The sequence below is a fragment of the Ambystoma mexicanum genome, chromosome 10 (genome assembly GCF_040938575.1).
Source record: "Ambystoma mexicanum isolate Mex_15411 chromosome 10, UKY_AmexF1_1, whole genome shotgun sequence".
Classification (NCBI taxonomy): domain Eukaryota; kingdom Metazoa; phylum Chordata; class Amphibia; order Caudata; family Ambystomatidae; genus Ambystoma; species Ambystoma mexicanum.
The window spans coordinates 1513454986-1513474076 of NC_090932.1; the positions used below are offsets into that span (position 1 = coordinate 1513454986).

Sequence of the window (19091 nt, forward strand, 5' to 3'; positions counted from 1 at the left end):
AGGAATAGACCAAAGAGAGGGAGTCCTATTCATTTTTTCTCTGACTTCTGCCCATTGCCCACCCGCCACATAAATCTGTGTCTAGGTATCTGGAAAGCTAGCACCATGAAACTTTACAGTTCTGGGGGAGGGGCAGGGAGAAAGTAAAGATAGTCACGCTTTACTCGTAAAACATTAATAAATTTGGATGCCAGTGGGACCATCTGTTTCCATTACCTATTTTTATCACAGAAATTAAAACCGACTGCCGTCAGTACGGATGAGCAGCAAGTATATAATTTTCTCAAGTCACACATCTGATGCCTAAAGCACTAAGAGATTATAATATTCTCACCCTCTACCCTATAGACACCTGTAGGGTGTGCATTAGATCAGGGACTAGTCATTGACAACATTTCTAAATATTTTATCGTGGTACCTTAACCTTTTAAAATATGAGTTGGGAGCAAAAGCAGTCACCTGGTCACAGGCTTCAGACTTCCATTTGCCCCATTGTTCTTCTGGCAAAATTTACTTCCCACCCAAATAATACCAGCAGTCCGCAAGTTTAAGTGGTCCTAAAATAAAGGTGTCAAAACCCTTACTTTGTGCCTCTTCCATGCCTAAACACACAAACTATCCCCTCTCAGGGGATCTGCTGCTATATCCTAGGAGCCACGTAATGTGAGTTTCCTGTGATTATTTGTGTATGTCCTCCCTCCGATCTACGGGAGAGGAAGAGCTAAGGATTGATAGGGGAACCCCTCTAGTCCAGGGACATTGAGTAATCCAGACTGCACCTGAAATATGTCTGCTCGCTGCCCTCAGTGCTCCTCTTCACTTCTCTCAAAGAATATCCTATCGTGTGTAGCAACGTGTAAAGCAACATCTGTCTAAACAAAATATAACTTTGGTTGTGGTGAGTTGACTCGCAGTAACCGCAGTCGCTAGTGTTTTTTCCTTTTCCTTGCTTGCCTGTTGCCCAGGTGACTGTGAAGGAGGAGCCACTACAAAAACCTGGCTCCAAGCGAAGCAGAGTTGTGGCGAGTTGACTTGCAGTTGCTAGTGTTTTTCCCTTGTCCTTGCTTGCCTGCTACCCAGCTGACTGTGAAGGAGGAGCCACTACAAAAACTCTGCTCCATGCAGAGCGGAGCAGAGTTGTGGCAAGTCTACTCGCAGTTCCTGCAGTCTATGCTGGGGTGCTGGAGAAGTTGGAGACTCTAAACAACGCCTCTCACCTGAAGAAGGCACCCACAAACACCCTACCCCGATACATCTACGGAGTGGAAGTGGGAGGCGGCATTGAGCTTTTGAATGACTCGCCAGTAAGTCCTTCAACACCCCATCTTTGTTAACCAGGAGTGCGTTCCGGAAGTGTGTTCCGCTAGGTTTTTTGTTTACTGAGAGACATAGTCTGACGCAGCATGTCCCTTTCTACTCAATTTCTGCAGTGATTGCACACCACAACTGAACGACAACCGTAATTAAGAGTCGTGACTGCACTACTTTTGTATGTCACTGTTTTATTCAAGTCAGTCATGTACCTCTTGGTGTCCTTCTCTACACAGACCCGGAAACTAGAGATGGGAGTAGTACCTACATGGTATTTAACGTACAGAAAACATGGAGATCACACACACTTGTACCATGTACTATTAAAATAGGTATATTTTCTTCTAATTTCAGTTGTACTGCATTTTTGATATGTATCGAGTGTGTGATCTCCATGTTTTCTGTACGTTAAATACCATGTAAGTACCACTCCCATCTCTAATTTCCGGGTCTGTATAGAGAGGGGTAAACAATTCTTCTTTCTTTGCCTAACTGTATTTTCACTCCCGTTTGAGAATTGTTCCCCCTACAACAAAAAATTTGGGAGTTTACCTTTTTGTTTTGATACCCCTCTTGGTATCGGTCCTGGTGACAGTTCCTTGAGTGCGGATTTCCACACTGACTAGAGTGTAACTCCTTGAACCGTACTTAAACATCATTGCTGGTGGGAGCGGCTAACAGCCACTAATCCTGTGGTATATGCTCTACTCCTCTGGATTCCTGTCCTGAATATGCCCGGAAAAATGGGTCTGTGATCCAACAATCATAAACAGAAGAAAAATGTTCCAAATTCTAAAAGCTCTATTAGCTCAGGGTTCCAAAATCGAGCTAAAGGATCTAAGGCAAATAACTCCAGACCACGAGTAACCAGCTCTCCTAGAGGGAACTCGAATAGGGACTCGAATAGGGAAGGTAAAACCGACACCTTTAACTCATACTTCGCGTCCAATCCAAAATCCAATCCAGCTACTAATTAATGACGTACCTCCTAGTGGAACCAACCATTCCTCCCACTTTGATGCCTCTTTTTCGGCCATAGATGATAACCACTCTCTGCTGGCCTTGTACTACTCCATCAGGGATTCCCTTGCACCCAATGATCTACAACATCAACAGATACTGGGACTTGAGGGACAACAAGGCCACATATAGGGGGTGGAGGATAATCTGGCCACTTTGGAGAATGCTGAGCTGGAAGCATTGGAGGACAGGGGGCTAAGACTCTCAGCCTCACCTAATATATGCACTACTGATTTGGGGGGTACCATTGCGTCCTCCAGCAGTAACCCTGGCAACAATTGCATGGCCCAAGCTTAAATATCGGTACTGCAATACACTATTGAAGCTGTGTGGGAAGATCTGGGGGGAGGTTACACTTTTGACCAGTCAAAGTACACCAGATTTCGGCGATGACAGAGCCTTAGATGAATTGATCGCTGCAGCAACTCTGAAACCAGGCACATTTTAATGAGAGCAATAAGCAGCACAGCCATCGCGATCCCAACATGACTGAGGGGGAGGAGACGGACAGACTCCCCAGTGAATCCTCTTCTATCCATTTGACCCGTAAACAGCAAAGGAAAAGAAAGCAATGAAATCGTAAGGTGGCAATAATTAATGTGGATCCTACACAAACATAGCCAGATGACAACTCGCAGGAGGCCCCTAGGATGGCCCCCCCTTATTAAAAGAACAAAAAAGAGCACTAGGAAAAATAAGAAGGCCCACAGACTTATCGGCACACTTACGACCTGGGTGCTGAATGATACCCACCAATGTCCCAAGCAAGATCGTGCCAATAAAAACAGTAATGTGGCAGGACCATCAAGTCCATCTCCGGCTCCACTGAATAAAGAAAAGCATCCTCAATCCCTGAGGCCCGACACTAATCTATTGCTACACCCAACTGACCTGGGAAATTATGAATGTATGATCTCTGATAATACCCTGTAGGTAGCGGCAAACAACTTGCCTCGTACCATTACTATCAGGGAAAAAGCCCCCAGCAAATCTAAACTACATCCTCATATTAATATAGCTGATTTCCTCTCCCTAAAATGAGAAAAACTGCCGCTTAGGATCCTGGACACCAAGGATTTTGATTTTTTTGAACCAATTAAGGACCCCAACTGCTAATTCAGCAAAATCTACTACTGTACAGATGAAACCGCTCAATTCATTAGATCATTCAGTGCCCGAAATGCCGAGTTAGGCTATGAGTTGGTTGTGGTTGAGGAGGTGATCATCATCAAACCAATTCAGCAGTCTGAAATTAGAACTCTTAAAGCCAAAATGACCACAATGCGCAACTCTGGAAATATGCCTTATAACAGCTCTGCTCTGCAAGCCAACATTTTGGGCATACTGAATTGGCTGGTCTCAAATAGCAGAAATGGCCCTCCAACTGGAAATTGAGATATGGCCATTTGTACTTGAAACACCAGAGGATTTTCCCATCTCATCGAGCCTGGGGGGGTCCATAGATCTTCTGCTAAAGAATGAGACTTTTCTTCTACAAGAAGTATGGCTTTGTCTGAACTCTTGATGGTTTTCAGATCTTCCAAGTACTGGCAAAGAAGGGCCCTTGAGGCGGTCCCTATGGTGGCCTTTTTGTGGGGGTGCAAAATGATTTGAAAGCCAAAAAAATACAGACTAAATCTGACAGCCCATATGTTTGGCGGTCTGTGTGAGACGAAATAATGAGGTGGTGGATATCAATGTTATAAATGTTTATGATCCTCTCGGGCTGGTAGTCACTGATGTTGTAGATTCGGTTCTCAATGTCATCGGTGACATCCAAAACCAGGATGAATCTGCACAAATATATGGAGGAGGCGACCTGAATGCACGTTGCAAATGCCTCCATGTAATAAATGAAACCTGTTAAAAGTAAGTCTGTTCTCAATCTGGCTGCTAAAGGTAATGGCAAAGGTACATCCTGGGTTGATTTCTTGTATGGCTGGGATTGTTTCCTGTTGAACGGAATAGTTAAGGGTGATATCCCAGGAAACAGTACTTGGAAGGTCGGGAATAAGTCATCTACTCTGGATTACAGCCACCCCTTGTATTAGCAAGCTGAATATTACTCACACAAACTTCAGTGATCACGCCATAGTCTCCCTGCACACAGTGGGGATCAACTCCTGTCCACACCCAGGGTCCAGTTGTTGTACTTGAAAGAAATCACTCTGGCTGTAGAATCTGCTGGACAGACAGGAGTATTGAGAGTGCTGGAAGACTCTACCTGATCTTTAGCGGCATATAAAAGTATTTTATCGATTACTCGTAATTACAAGAAATATCATTTTGACAGGACAATGAAGGAATCCAAAAAACCTCTCAAGCACGAATTAACTAAGATCAGGAAGCAGCATTCCGCCCCAGCTAGCACTGGTGGCATTAAGAAAGCCAAAAACCGATATTGAAGATGAGTGAAGGATTAGTTAACCTCAGGCAGTGGCAATACTTGGTTGTAATTGCGAATAATGGGGACTCTCGTAAGTTTTGGAAACTGCTCAGAGACTTGAACTTTGATATCCCCCCTCAGAAGTTGTGTGTAATTGGGAAGAATGAGTGGTCAAAGTACATTAGAAAACATTTCTATGATCCTGTCGCCCCAACTGTGAAGCCTATACACGTGCGGGCGAGAAATTTACTGTCAATTTATCCCGCAAGGAAATTGGCCGGAAAATCTCTTCCCTGAAAGACTCTAGAGTCCCTGGTCCTAATGGACTCCCAAATGTCTTATTGAAGAAGAATGCAATTTTCTAGGGGAGAAATATTGTACTTCCTATTTAACAAAGTGAGCTATGAAGGCCAGATTCCTGCATCATGGCGAAGGTCGAACTTGGTCCCAATCCATAAGAAAGGACCCAGAACACTTCCCGAAAATGTCCAGCTACTAGTAATGTTCGACGCAACTGGTAAAAGCTTCATGTCCCTATTTCTGGCAAGACTAGTAACCTCGATGGAATCTAATTGTCTACTCAGCAAATGGGATTTCACTCTGGCTCTGGGACTGCCCAATTCCGGCTAAATCTAAAGACCAACCTGGCCAATATGTGGTAATGATTGACTTCAAGGTCGCTTTTGATACAGTCAATAGGGGGAAACTTTGGGAAAAAAATGAAGCGATTGGGTTGCCCAAAAGACCTCCTGTTAGCCATTATGGGCCTACACAAGAACACTTCCGTCCAAGTCAGATTACACGATAAGGGCCTAATTTCGGCCCTGATCAGCATCAACCGTGGGGTAAAAAAAGGGTTGCCCCCTTGCCCCCGGTCCTTTTTAACATATCCCTTTGCAAGCTCCCCAAGGCACTACATGCTGCATACACCTGCCGCCAAAGATCAGGGGGGTCAGCGTCTGTTGATATCATACGCTGATGACCTATCATCTTTGATCATACCATCTCAGGGCTAAAAAGAGTTATGGATGTTTTACTAAAATATGCCTTAGAGCAGGATCTCTGGTTGAACTTTGATAAGACTAAGCCAATGCATGTCTTTCATAAACCTGTGATGATCCCCACCTTGGTAGTTAGTGGAAATGTCATTGAGCGAGTGCATTGCTGCAAGTACTTGGGAGTGGAATTTACCACGAAGTCTGACTATGTAGAGTTGAGGGAGGTAAGATAGTGCAAGGCTATCTCTAAATTGGTTTCAGCCTTAAAGGCATTTTGACCCTTTACAGACAATGCTTTAGTATCTCATTGCTTTATGGCATGGAGGCTCTTAGCATGAAGGATCTAACACGGCTGAAAACCTTGAAGGGAAGATTTTGGCAAAATGCTGGGGCCTAGTGTCCCAATAGAAATCTTTACGCCTTCAGCTAGGCCTTATCTCACTCTCATCTATGGTTATCAAAAAGCACTGCTTACTATTTTTAAAGTCCTGTAAGCAACCAACCTGCCCCTTACTAAATTTGTTGGGTAAACCACCACCTTCGAGAAAATCTGTTACATTAGCCACTTTGGCACTTGGAGAACTTACCATTGCGGGCTGCAAGCCTATGATGGAGAGACGCCTGCATGAGCTGAGGAGGAAAGCATCCCGAAAAATTGAGCAATGGGATTGGTGCAAAAACTACGTACACTTGGCCACTTTAACCAGTTATAGCCTAATGGAACAACTGGTACATAGTTATAAAGCACCTCAGGGATACTTGTTGTTCTGCCCTTCCCCTTTCCCCTGAATTACATAGAGTCCGCTCCTTCTAAGAATTGCCAAGCTGCCAGTACTGTCTGTTCTCACACCGGAGCAGGATATAACAAAGGAGGCGAGGCTTTCCTGTTCTTGTGGGTTTGGGAACCACTTGGAGACCGCCCAGCACGTTCTAACAGAGTGCAAGTAACATGGCCCACTATATGTAAGTAGACTGGGGGCTTATGTCTCTCATCCCAACAATATTAAGTCAGAGTCATTTTGGCGCTATTGTTTGAACTCAGGCCACAAATCAATGCACTTTTCAGGATTTGGAAGGAGCTACTGAAGCATGGTAAGGTAGGAATCCATACCATACCAAAATGATTGCAGGCAATGATAAATTAAGTTGTAAATTCATTTGATGCTCTGATCACATGTGACTAGTTTGGATTTATGTATTATGCACTTTAATGTGTTATGCTGTGAGTACGCTGAGTCCGAGTCACTGCTCCTCACCACTCGTGCAGATTCAGCTCCATGTTATACATGTCTATTACGTGATTCAAAAGTTAGTACCAGTACTATCCTTATGGATTTTATGGAATTACGTTTGTGAAAGTATTTTATTTTATGAATGTTACTTGATAAATGTTATTTTGTAAAATGAATTTATGAAATCAAATCTAGCTAAATTAAATAAGTAATCCGGAATGATTGACTGATTGTTTTTATACTTTTGAAGTTTTCAACTATGTAATAATGTAACAATATTTGTTATGCTACATGAATATTTGTCTCATGAATTTGGTTGTAGATGTATTATGTTAAAGCTCTGTGAGCTACAATCATAATTAATAATAAATAAAGATCTTCCTCACTCCCAGTTCTCTTTCCTGTAAACTGTCCCTGCGCTCAGTGCTCCAATCCTCACATAGTCATGCAGTCACTAAGACACAGTTGTTCGTATCAAGCCTCTCTGGGGACACCGTGCTGCCACCTACTGCTAGGAACCTGTCACCACAGTTTAGACCGAGCCAGTAAAAGGCTAGCAGGACCTGTTAAACAGGTCTACCAGTCCAAACTGGCAGCCACCTAATGACGAGCAGTTGGAGGAGCGAGCAGTCCGGGTCGAGCAAAAGACCCAGTACCAATAAGAAACGCACACTGCTTTCAAACTATTTGATTACACCAGTGCTAAATACCTTATTTTGGGTCTCATCGTGTACTGAGTGACCCCTTTCTATATGTTTACTCAAGCAAATGTTGCCTGTCAAGATGCTGCTGTTATAGCAAGTTTTGTAAACTCAGCAAGTAGATTACTGCTTACAGTGAATGGATATTGGTGATAAAACAATGTTTCATTAATTAACAGATTATGAAGATGCTCTTTGACGGGCGATACATTATCCTGCTGATGGGACTATTTTCTATATATACTGGGCTAATCTATAATGACTGTTTTTCGAAGTCAATGAACATATTTGGTTCAAGCTGGAATGTGTCTGCAATGTTTTCTGCAAATATTTGGGGGTAAGTGAGGATATATTTTCATGTATAGATTTGGCTATATCTCTGCAAACTTTCATGTGTGCAAGATGAATTGTTAAATATAAAAAAAAAAATACTGATTTATTTTTTTCATGTCCTCCTTCTGCCAGTCAGAATTTTGGTCTACTTGTTTCTTCAAGAGTACTATATTAGTATGCTTTTGGTTTTTAATATACCGTGACTGTGATATTTTTTGTATGGATATTTGAGATAACTGTATGTATTTTAATATTACGAGCAAGGGCCATTACACGACCCGTTGTTGAGTCCTTCCAGACTCCCTAAATCATCATTCAATCGAGGAAGTGCCATTATACGACCTGTTGTTTAGTCCCTCAATTCCCCCGAAATCATAATGCAGACAGAAGCAGAGGGCATGTTCCCCCTATCCCACAAGCACAGGTCTGAGAGCAGGGAGGCAGATAAGTCCAGTTAGGAAAGATTTCGTTTTTGTGACTTTCCTTCCATTGACATCAGTCGAACCCCTACTTTTTTTCCTTTCGCTTGAACTGTATCCTGACTTTTGGATGCAAGTAAAGCCTTCTTGCATTACTTAAATTGTTATGTTGACTGAATTTATAGCGTTCACGCAAAGGCATCTTGACACTAAATTACCAACAGAGGCTGAAAACGACCCATGCAGCTAAAACAAGATGTTTTTCAGTGAGCGCCTAAATGCCTGGTGGTCCTCAGTAGCCCTCACTGATCGTGGCAGTGAGATCCATGACGTGGCACCAGCAACCGAAAAGTCACTTCCCCCACCCCCTAGCCCTGCCTCGAAAGTCTGTAGCACAATCTGAAACAAGACGGGCATCCTGGGAGCAGAGAGGGCATCCCAGAATTTTTGAAACTTCATTTGCAGGCATTCCGCACCCTGACCATAGAAAACCCCATGAACGATACATAAAGATTGTAATTCAGTTCGCTTAGACACGGGGAGTCCATGCAATGCATGCAAGATCAGTAAAATATGAGAGCCATATGGGGTGCCAGTAGCAACTCTGGCCGTGAGGTTCTGCAAACGACAAATAAGATATTGGGGCTGAGCCAAATACAGGGTATTACAATAGTCAATACGGCTCAGTACCAGTACCAGCCACTCCATAAAGCATAACGTTGCAAGGGAACACATGGCAAAACCTTCCGAAGAATATTTAGGTAGAAGTGACCAGCTTGACAGATGGCACTTACTTGGGCCTTCATAGCGAGGGAAGACATTTTAGGCTCCAAGGTTTTCAACAGACACATGAGAAGGAAGAGGTCCAAGAGCTATAGGCCAGAACAAAGTAGTCCACAGAGAAGTAGTAGGGGGGGGGGCAACTACAAGAACTTGTCTTGTCTCCATTCACTTTAAGCCAGTTGTTGCTCATCCAACACCCCACTGCCTCCAAGTAACCCCTAAACTGAGATAAGGTGTCAGGTTGCAACAGATTAAGCCACTCTATAATCTGTGTGCCATCAGCACACGAGTAACAGCTGCGGCCATGGGAGTGGATGAAGCCAGCTAAGGGATGGGTGTAGACGTTGAATAAAATGGGGGACAAGGCGGCGACCTGCGGGACCCCACAGACGAGGAGTCTAGCGTGAACAAAAGGAAGAAAGAGAGAGGATTCGTCCTCTATCCGTCAGGAAGGAAGTAAACCATGACAGGACCGGGCCAGAGATGCCAGCTAAAACAATGCGTTCCAACAGGATGGAGCAGTCAACCGTATCTAAAGCGGCTGATAGATCTAGTAAAATCAATGCACCCAATCCCATGTCGGATAGTCACGCCAGATCGTCCATAGCAGTACAAGAACACACTATGTGCCACGGCCCGGACGGAATCCTGATTGAAAGGGGTCTTTTAGGAATTCTCCAAGTAGGCGTTGAGCAGGGTGGGAAATCCAAGATTCCAAGACCTTCTTGAGAAAAGGAAGGAGAGGGATCGGACGAAAGTTTGCAGGAATAGTTATACCAAGGAAAGTTTTTTTTTTTCTCAAGAGTGGGATAACAAGGGTTTGCTTCAGATCAATAGGAATAGAACTGGACACTCAAGAAGAATTAACTGCCTGGTTGACCCAAGGGGCCACATCTGGCATAATTTTTTAGGACGCATAGAGGGATTGGATCAAGAGGGGAGACCGACTTAAGTTTAAATTGGTGGCCAACATATCTTCTGAGGTGAACAGGGGGATGTAAGACCAAGAATGCAAGGGGGCATAAATCAAGGTATCCGAAGAGGGGGTACTTGCTCTGAGGTCCATTTGAGTGCAGATGTGATCAATTTTGTGTATACAAAATTCAGAGAGAGAATCACACAGAATATGGGAAGGAACAACTCCTGCCAAGGGATTACCATCTGAAGAGAGTGAGTGCACAAGAGAAAACAATTCCTTTGGTTGGTTGAGGGCACCTTCCACTCTGCCCGTATAGAGGGTATGTTTAGCCTCAAGGATGGAGGTAGGGTATCGCATAATTTTATTTTATATATTGTTTATTTATGTAGCATTTATACACAGGTGAAGTGCTTCAAATCGCTTCAAGGTGGGATGGGAACAAGGGAAAACAGTAATCATTCTTAGGCTTTGAAAATTCCGAATGATCTAAACAGAAAAACTAGCATACCAGGCCTGATGACATTTCTCCTAGTGCAAGTGCATGAAGTGGTACAGTTGAGACCAAGCTTGGGACGGGGGAGGGGGGACAGAAATCGTTGCGGGGGGGGCAGGAGTGGCTAGGTCATGCATGCATGCATACATACAGACGGAGGTGCAGGGATGGGGGGGTGGGCGTAAGGTTAGGTGGGAACAAAGAGTCAGGTCCAGCAGGGCCCTGGGTTAAGTGCAGAGAGGTTGCTCCACTCAGGAGCGTAAGCTGAAGTGCTGCAATGTAGCACAAAGTGCAGCAGCCCGAAAGCAAATGCAAAAGACTGGCAGGGAGCCTGGGACTTTAGGCTCTAGAGGTGACCCAGGCAGCCAGTCAGCAAAAACTGAACAGAGTTAGAGAGTAGAAGGAGGGTGTAGAGAAAAGAAAGGAGGTTAGTGGGGAAGTGGGGGAGAAAGGGAATGTCTTGAGGAGTTTCCAGAACTTAAGCTCAAAACAGAGAGAGGAAGGAAGGCTGTTCCAGAGGGAAGTACCTGCAGAGGAAAGATTTACCCCCAAATCTGTTTGTGAAAGCGGCTCACTCGCAGATAGTTGGAGGACGACGAGCGGAGGGTTCAAGAGGGAGAATATTTAGGAAGAGAGCATTGTAGATAGTGCGGGCTCTGGCCCCAGAAAGCCATGTGGATTATGCAGAGGGTCTTAAACTTGATCCTTGCTACAATGGGGTGCCAGTGGAGGGATTTCAGCGCTGGAGAGATGCAGTCCCACGTCTTGAGGCCAAGGATAAGTCACGCAGTACTGTTCTGGATGAGTTGTAGAGGACGGAGAGTAGAAGTAGGAAGATTGAGAAAGAGGCTGTTGCAATGGTCCAGCCTGGAGAGGGCTCTCGAGGTGTTCAGCCTCTGAAAGAAAGTAAGAAAAGGTACAATAACTCTGAGGAGGTGCAGTTGGTAGTTTGACTTTTTGGAGATGTCTGAGATGTGAGAAGAGAAGAAGAGAGTGGGGTCGAAAATGACCCCAATATGTTTTCTTATTAGTAGGTGAGGGCACTGGGCCATGGGAAGCAGGCCAGTGAAAAAGTGGGAAAGCAGGAGCAGGGGTCCCAATGAGGACGATCTCTTTCTTACTGGCATTCAGGCATAGATCGTTAGCAGCACACCAAGCCTGAATTGCCAGTCTGGGATGAGCAAGGATGAGCAAGGATGAGAAGGATGAGGAGGAGGAGGAGGAGGAGGAGGAGTAGGAGGCCAAGTTAACCTGAAAGAGAACTGCGTGTCATCCACATACCACTGAAAGTTAGAGGTAAAGGTATAGATCCTGTGGGCCAAGGAGGCCATGTAGATATTGAAGAACCAGGGGGAAAGGTTAGATCCCTGGGGGACACCACAAGTAGAGATGGTTGTGGAGAGAAAAGGCTTGAGTTCCACCTGGGAGGGCCGGTCAGAGAGAAAGGATGCAAGCCACACCAGGGTATCACAGAGCAGGTGATCAGGATGTGGTTTACCTATCGAAAGCATAAGAGAGGTCGAGAAGAATGAGGACAGAGGGAGAGTTGGAGTCAAGATTTGTGAGCAGGTCTTCACTGGTGTCCAGAAGAGCAGTTTCCTTGCCTCTGGATGCTCTTAAGCCAGACTGATGTCATGGAGGCAACCAACAGTTTAAGTATGAAGGGTAATTTGAGTTACAGCCAGCTTTTCCAGGGGTTTTCCCAGGAAAGGAGTGATAGAGATCGGGTGATAGTTTGCCAGAATGGATGGGTCGGCGGAGGGTTTTTTGAGCAGTGTGCGCACAACAGAGTCCTTTAGAGATGAAGGGAAAACTCCAGTGGCAAAAGAAAGGTTGCAGAGGTCGGCAAAGGCTGGAGCGAGAGTGTCAGTATTGCCCTTGATGGCTTTGGAGGGGCTGGGTTCCACCTGTTTGAAGGAGGCTTTCATAGACTGGACTTGTCTAGAGACCTCTTCGGTGTGACAGTGGAGAGGGATGAGAGAAGAGGGGCAGGGGTGGGGGCAGCCGAGGGGGGTCCAAGAGATGTTGGTGCAGGGGGGGAAGCAGAAGAGATAGACGACAGGATGTCATGTGTTTTGGGGTGACGTGTGCAGCCAGGGCAGAATTGCTGCAGTGCAAGCTTATCATTCAGACAGTAGGAAGACCTTTGCGTTCTGCTTGCCTGGTTTTTAAGCAAAGAGATTTAGTATTGTCATTAAGCCAAGATTCATAAGGGCGCTTCCGGGCTTCACAAGAGTGCAGTGGAACAAGATAATCCACTGTCGCGGTAAGGGCCTGTGTCAAGAAGGATAGATCAACTACCTGGACGCGATTGTATTAATATCTAATAAGAGAGATAACACTATCCTTTGCTACTGAGACCAGATGCATTTGGCAGCCTTCAGCAGAGTAGCTATTAGACGGGCAACCTCCAGCTTAATAGGAAAAGAAACAACCTGAAAAGCAGGAAAAGCCCTGGCCAACGGCTCGGGGGTGAAAACAAGGTCCAAGATATTGCCCAAACGATGGATAGGCTCTCAAACAAGCTGTTTAAAATCCAGATCACTCATAGCATCAAAGAATTGAGCAGTAGATAGATCTAAGATTTAAGTCCCCCCACTATAATCAAATTAGTAATTTTAATTTGAAGATCAGCTGCTAGTTCCATAAATGACTCAGAAAAAAGTGAGTCAAGACGTGGGGGGAGATGACGGCGTAAATTGGGAATTGCATATCAACGCAATCCGTCCCTAGCGATAGACAGATATCTGGGCTAGGCAGATAATACTATAATTGTCTGACAGAGTTTGTACCACCTCAGGGCCAGAAGATTCCCTAAACCAAGTTTCAGTCACACAAACAATGTCAGGCTCATACTCAGTGATCAGATCATAGCAAGATGTCGAACACGCGTCTAAAGAACATGCAATAATAAGGAAGCAATTCTAGAAATAGCTGTTACCATCAACAGAAGAGAGACTTAGCAAGGTACTCTGATTTAAGCCCTGATATAGCAATGTGTTTGGAGGGGGCCAAATGGAGTAGAAATTCGCGAGACGGATAACCACTGTTAATCATGGTGGACAAAGGTTTTGGAACAACCCTCCAAGGCCTGTCCAGTGTATGGACGAGCACAGGTGGGCCTAACTTTGGCACAACTACGCCTGCTGCTCCCGTCCTCTGCACGTCTGGAAGTCAAGATGACTATATGGGCACATAATATCGCCAAAGCGAAGCCGCTCCATCCTGCTGAAGGCCAGTGAAGAAAGACTGTGCAGGAAAAGTGCTTACAGGGAGAAACCTCAACTCCTCTCTTTTGGGGGGCACTGTTCAGCCCATATGGCTACCAGTACAGGTGGAACCCGGTCCCCTTTGTGAGTGCCTTTTGTTGTTTTACTGTGGTACCCATCACCTTGCAATGAAGTGCTGCATGGGTGCTTTCTATCTCTTTTTCTTTTTCATTGTGTAATATTTGTGTCACTTTCCCAATGTGTTGAAGAGATTCTAGTTGCAGGACATCGTTTTCTACCATAATTTTTGTTTTTACCAAATATGCATTTTTCTGCATAATGCCATTTTGAGTAACGTGTAATCAAAATGACCTGGCCACATGTTTTTTGCCCTGTCCTTTGGCCATCTTGTCCTTACTGTCTTCTCTGATCAGGAAATGCCATATATGGTAAGTTTTCTGCTTGTCCCAATCCACAATCCAGACAAGGGGTATGTCTGTTGTGGGGCAGATGTAGCAACAAAAAGGAGGTCAAGCCACTATTATTTATGCACAGTGGCCCAAGAGGCCAAGGAATACAACACAGAAAAAAGGGGCCCCTGCTATTGTCTTCAATTGTTTTGTATAATACATAGGGTCTCGTCACGAATTGGGCGGTATCCCGGCGGTGTTACTGCCGGAATGCCGCTCGTGCTAATAGTGTTACTGCCACCCGGTCCAGTGCTATTAGCTCCAGATCGAGGGTTGGGCGGTAATGGGTATTCCCTATTGGGTCCACCGGACCCAGTGGGGCATTTTCGGCGCAATTAGCGCACGCTAATAGCGCTGCACTAATTGCGCCAGAGAATTAGCATTTTCCCAGCGCATTTACTGCCTGCTTGAAGCTGGCGGTAAATGCAGCCAGACTCATGTTTGGGTGAACCCTTAAATGCGGCAGTAGTATACGTACCGCCACATTTAAGGGTTGCCGCCCAACTCGTGATGAGGCCCATAGTCTTTAGAATAACATGTGGAACACAACTTAATATTCAATGTAGAACAAGATGCTGCCCGGTCCTTGCCAGTTTGAATGGTGCAGATCTTTACCATTGGTGGGCTGGGTCAGCCCCCAGCTCGAATTTGTAAAAAAAAAAGTTCTGCAACCGTTCTTCAGATCGTCATTTGGATCCAAGAGCCCTACAAAGATGCGCAGCCTGCTGAAGAACCAAAGTCGTCCGTTGAAGCCAATCAGCACTGCCTCCAGCCAAGTTCCGGTAAAGACACTTCTGCTTAACTTTAAGATGTCATGAGGGTTTTTAAACACTGCAGCCACTAAGGATAAGATCATTAGCAGCCATTACGAGAGAGGTAACATTGTGACCATTACGGAAAGGGTAAAATCAAGCACTAACTGGGAAACATGAAAGGGGGAAGGCCCACCTAAAACAGAGTTATAATTCTTCTGAAGGCAGCAGGAGGCGAGCACTGAAAGAATGCCAATCAGGAGCCTTTTAGAACTTCTTGGTAATCTAGCCTGCTATAAAAGCCCAAACGTGTATTCTGTTAGTAGCAGACCGGGATACTGACCTGAATGAGGAAAAAGGGCAGAGAAAGACAGAAGCAGAAGAAGCTGCCAACTTGCAGACGATTTCTCAGACACTGGTTGACACCAGACCCAGAGTAAGAGGAGAACCTGGAAGCATGCAGTGTGCTAGCTGTTTCTGAGACATTGTCTGATACCAGAACTCTAGAGTAAGGAACACCATGTTAAGGCTACTGAAGCCTATAACTAAGACCTTGGCAGAAGTCAGAAACCAAGAATTAAGAGCCTGATGAGGGTTGAAAGTTATGGTCCTGGAGTTCACCTCCTGTCTGGTGGGTAAGAATATCACAGCCTCACAGAAACCATACACAAGGGGGAAGCGATACTTGCTGGTATGAGTGTCTCTAAGATATTGCCAGTTGCGCAGGAAGTGGCAATAGGTTAATAATATCTACACCATGGTAGTACCGATTTGGGGTTGATTTACCGAGCCGGAAATGTTCGAGGGAGAAAAGACCGAAGATGATTTTTTTTAAATAGTCTTCGGTCTTTTCTCCCATGAACATTAATGAGTTACCGAAGCCCCTACCCACCCCCCAACACACCCCTACCCACACCCCCTCGTCCAGCCCCCTACTTACCTTGCATTCCGTCTCATTCTGTCCCTGCAACGCCTGTTCCCTTTAACTTCCGTGATCGGGAACTGGCGCTGCAGGGTCCTTTCCATTTATTTTGGTCAGGTCAGCTGCGGCGGTGTCCCCCGCAAACCCTACCCCAGCAGCCTTTTATTTTGTGGGGGACTGCAGGACTGCGGGGGGCACCCCTGCCACCCCTGCTCACAGTATAGTGAGCAGGGGTTGCAGGGGACACCCCCACAGCCCTAGACCAAATCCAGATGACCTACCCAACCAAAAGTCGAACTTTTAGAAGGTCGAACATTTGATGGTACCTTCTTTTGTACTTTTGGTTGGTTAGGTCATTTGGATTTGGTCTTTTTGGCGGAAACCGGTAGTACCCTATACAAAAGTAAAGCAAATTCTTGCTAGTGGGAGTTTGAGTCAAGGTGTACACTATATTCCTGAGATTGAGTTGGGAACCACAAATCGGACAGGCACTATATCCCAGAGGTGTAGGGTATTAGAATAGTGAGTCCAATAAAACAAGACAGCTATAACTGACTGCTCTCCGCACAGCCCTCCACATTCCAAAACAAGAACATATCCCTACTGCGAGAAGAAACGTACATTGGGTCCCAATACAAGAACGTATTGTGTTCAAAGCTCTGTCCATCACACACAGATGCCTCTCTAACTCTGCTTCCCCGTACCACACAGACAAAATGATGAAAGTCCAATCAACGAGACCAACCGGATCTGCGTATACTCACCGGATCATCATGGCCAAATTTGAGCGGGCTAATGCCAGCGAGTCGAGCTTCCCAGCTATGGCTGCCATACTTTGGAACACCCTTCCACCCGCCCTGCAAGCAGAACAATCTTATTGGGCCTTCGCAAGGCCCTAAAAACTTGCCTCTGCAAGTAGACATTATCATATGCGTGTCCTATTACACCAAGTCGCCATGATGAGATATCATGCACAGATGTAATCAGCGCCTTGATGCCTTCTGGCTTAGCGCGCTCTACAAATGTAAAAATAAAAAAATATAAGATAAGGATGTGGTAATCTTTTCTTAAATTAATCATCCTGACCGCTTTACTGCTAGTTAACCCCATCCTTACACTTCAGTTTTCCATCTTGCGTTTTTGGTGAAACCTTCATACCACCTAACCTGTCGTGCACAAATAATGGCGTTGAACGGCATTTGTGATTCATGTTCTCGTGACTGTATCTACTAGCAGATGTTTTTATTGGAATGTTGAATAATGTGTATACTGTTGAAATAAAAAGAACATGTTCATAGGTATGGATCAGTGTCTTCTAATGTTGCTTTTATTAGCTACACTTGGGAATCAAAGATGCTTCTTGACAGAATCTTACATTAAGATGGTTTGGAAAATACAAATTACAGATTTCAAAATTCTGTCCCCGTGCAATTAGGACATTATGAGTTTGGAAATAGATTGTAACCGTTGATAAAGGGAAGTGCATCAATGACCACTTACTGATTAACCACTCAATGCAAAAGCAATACGTTTGCCTTTATATACCATTTCACTCTTAATGAGTCTATGCAGTGTATTTTCTAGTATGTTACTTGAATGAATAAAAGTGAATATTGAAGCCATAATTATGTTCTTTGCCGCTACAGTGGCTCATGGTATAGGCATTAGATATTAGTTTTCCCAGAGGTTTACAACCCAGAGATTTACAACCATTACCATCACGTGCTATGGTGCTAAACCCATTTGCCAGTTTTTTCGATTCTATGGCAAACCAAGTCTGTGAGTGTGGAGAGGTGCTGTGCTGAATTGTTGTGGGCTGTGCTTTGTTATGCTGGAGTGGGGGCGGGGGTTACACTAGGAGCATGATGTGGGTGTTGCTGGTGGGGACCCATGGTTTCATGGGTGGGGATTGCAGAGGTGGACCATGGGCATTGCTGGGTTGAGCTAGGCTTGAGCCCAGGGTAGGGGGCCCTCTTACTAGGGTGAGCATAAATGTATGGCTGGGGGTTTCTGAGGTGAGCTTGGATGGGGCAGTGGCAATTGCAGTGGTGTGCTTGAGTAGGTAAGTGGGTGGGTGGGGGTTGCTGAGGATGGGTGGGAGGCAATTGATGATGCGATCTCAGGTTGCTGCAGTGAGCTTTGCTGGGTTGACCTTGGAGGGCAGGGTGTTGCTTGGATTGGCTGGGGGTGGCGCGGGTGTGTGTGGGTCTGTGTGTGTGTGTGTGTTGCGTGGGTGTGTTGCGTGGGTGAGGTGGTTTTTCAAGCATGGTCGGATCGAATATGAGCATGTGAGATAGGGGATGGAAATCACGCTTGTACGTTTTCACACTGAACTCCCCTCCTCCCTCCAGTTTGCGGGTCAGCAGTCTTTGTACTGCTCAACCCCATCAAGGCCAGGCCAATACTAATATGAATATGCCTGACACTAAGGTAGCTACTTATGGAGTCACACAACTAGCCCAACAGATATGAGGGTAACAGACACTTTTCTCACAGAAAATAGGCAAATACTCCCCAGAAATAAAAAGAGGGAGTAAAAAATACTCCCAACAAAAAATAGGAAACCAACACATAGGTGCTTGTCATCCTGCTTTCACCAACAGAGCACCGTGGTTATGTTTGGGCCAGTAGTATACATAGTTCTACAGTAAGATATTACTATTGTTGCTGCCTGATCTGGTGAGGTAAAAATGAACCATTTAATCTGCAAAGAAATATCTTTTAGAAAAACAATTCTGTTTTACAGTTAAAACATTTTGACACGCTTATAAAATACTCCCATTCGGAATGTGACTTACATTTTTACGCCCCCCCCCCGACCAACGGTGACTACAAAAATGGCATCCGCAAAAGCCACTTCCAAAAAACCATCAGTTCAGACGACCAAGCAACCCCTATTGAAGCTAACTAGAAGCCCTCAACAAGATTCAAGTTCAAGGCCCAAAGAATCTACAGCAGACCTACCACCGACTGCAAAGGGAAATTCTAAAGAAGCTAGAATAGAGACCGCGGACCAAGTGATTGTACTTGAAAACAATACCAATTCAACCACTCATCCAATCCTATCTCCACGGTCTGCCGACAAATTCATCTGTCAAAGCTCATTGATTGATCTAACACAACATGAGGACTCAGCAGAAATC

At 45.0% G+C, this 19091-nt stretch overlaps 1 protein-coding gene across 1 annotated transcript in view; it reads left to right on the top strand.

Annotated features, from left to right (window-relative positions):
* Positions 1–19091, top strand: part of ATP6V0A2 (ATPase H+ transporting V0 subunit a2) — a 721136-nt gene that overhangs the window by 461414 nt on the left and 240631 nt on the right. The window contains exon 12 of the mRNA XM_069619692.1: positions 7828–7985. Within this exon, the coding sequence (XP_069475793.1) occupies positions 7828–7985 (158 nt within the window). The remainder of the gene's footprint in view (positions 1–7827; positions 7986–19091) is intronic.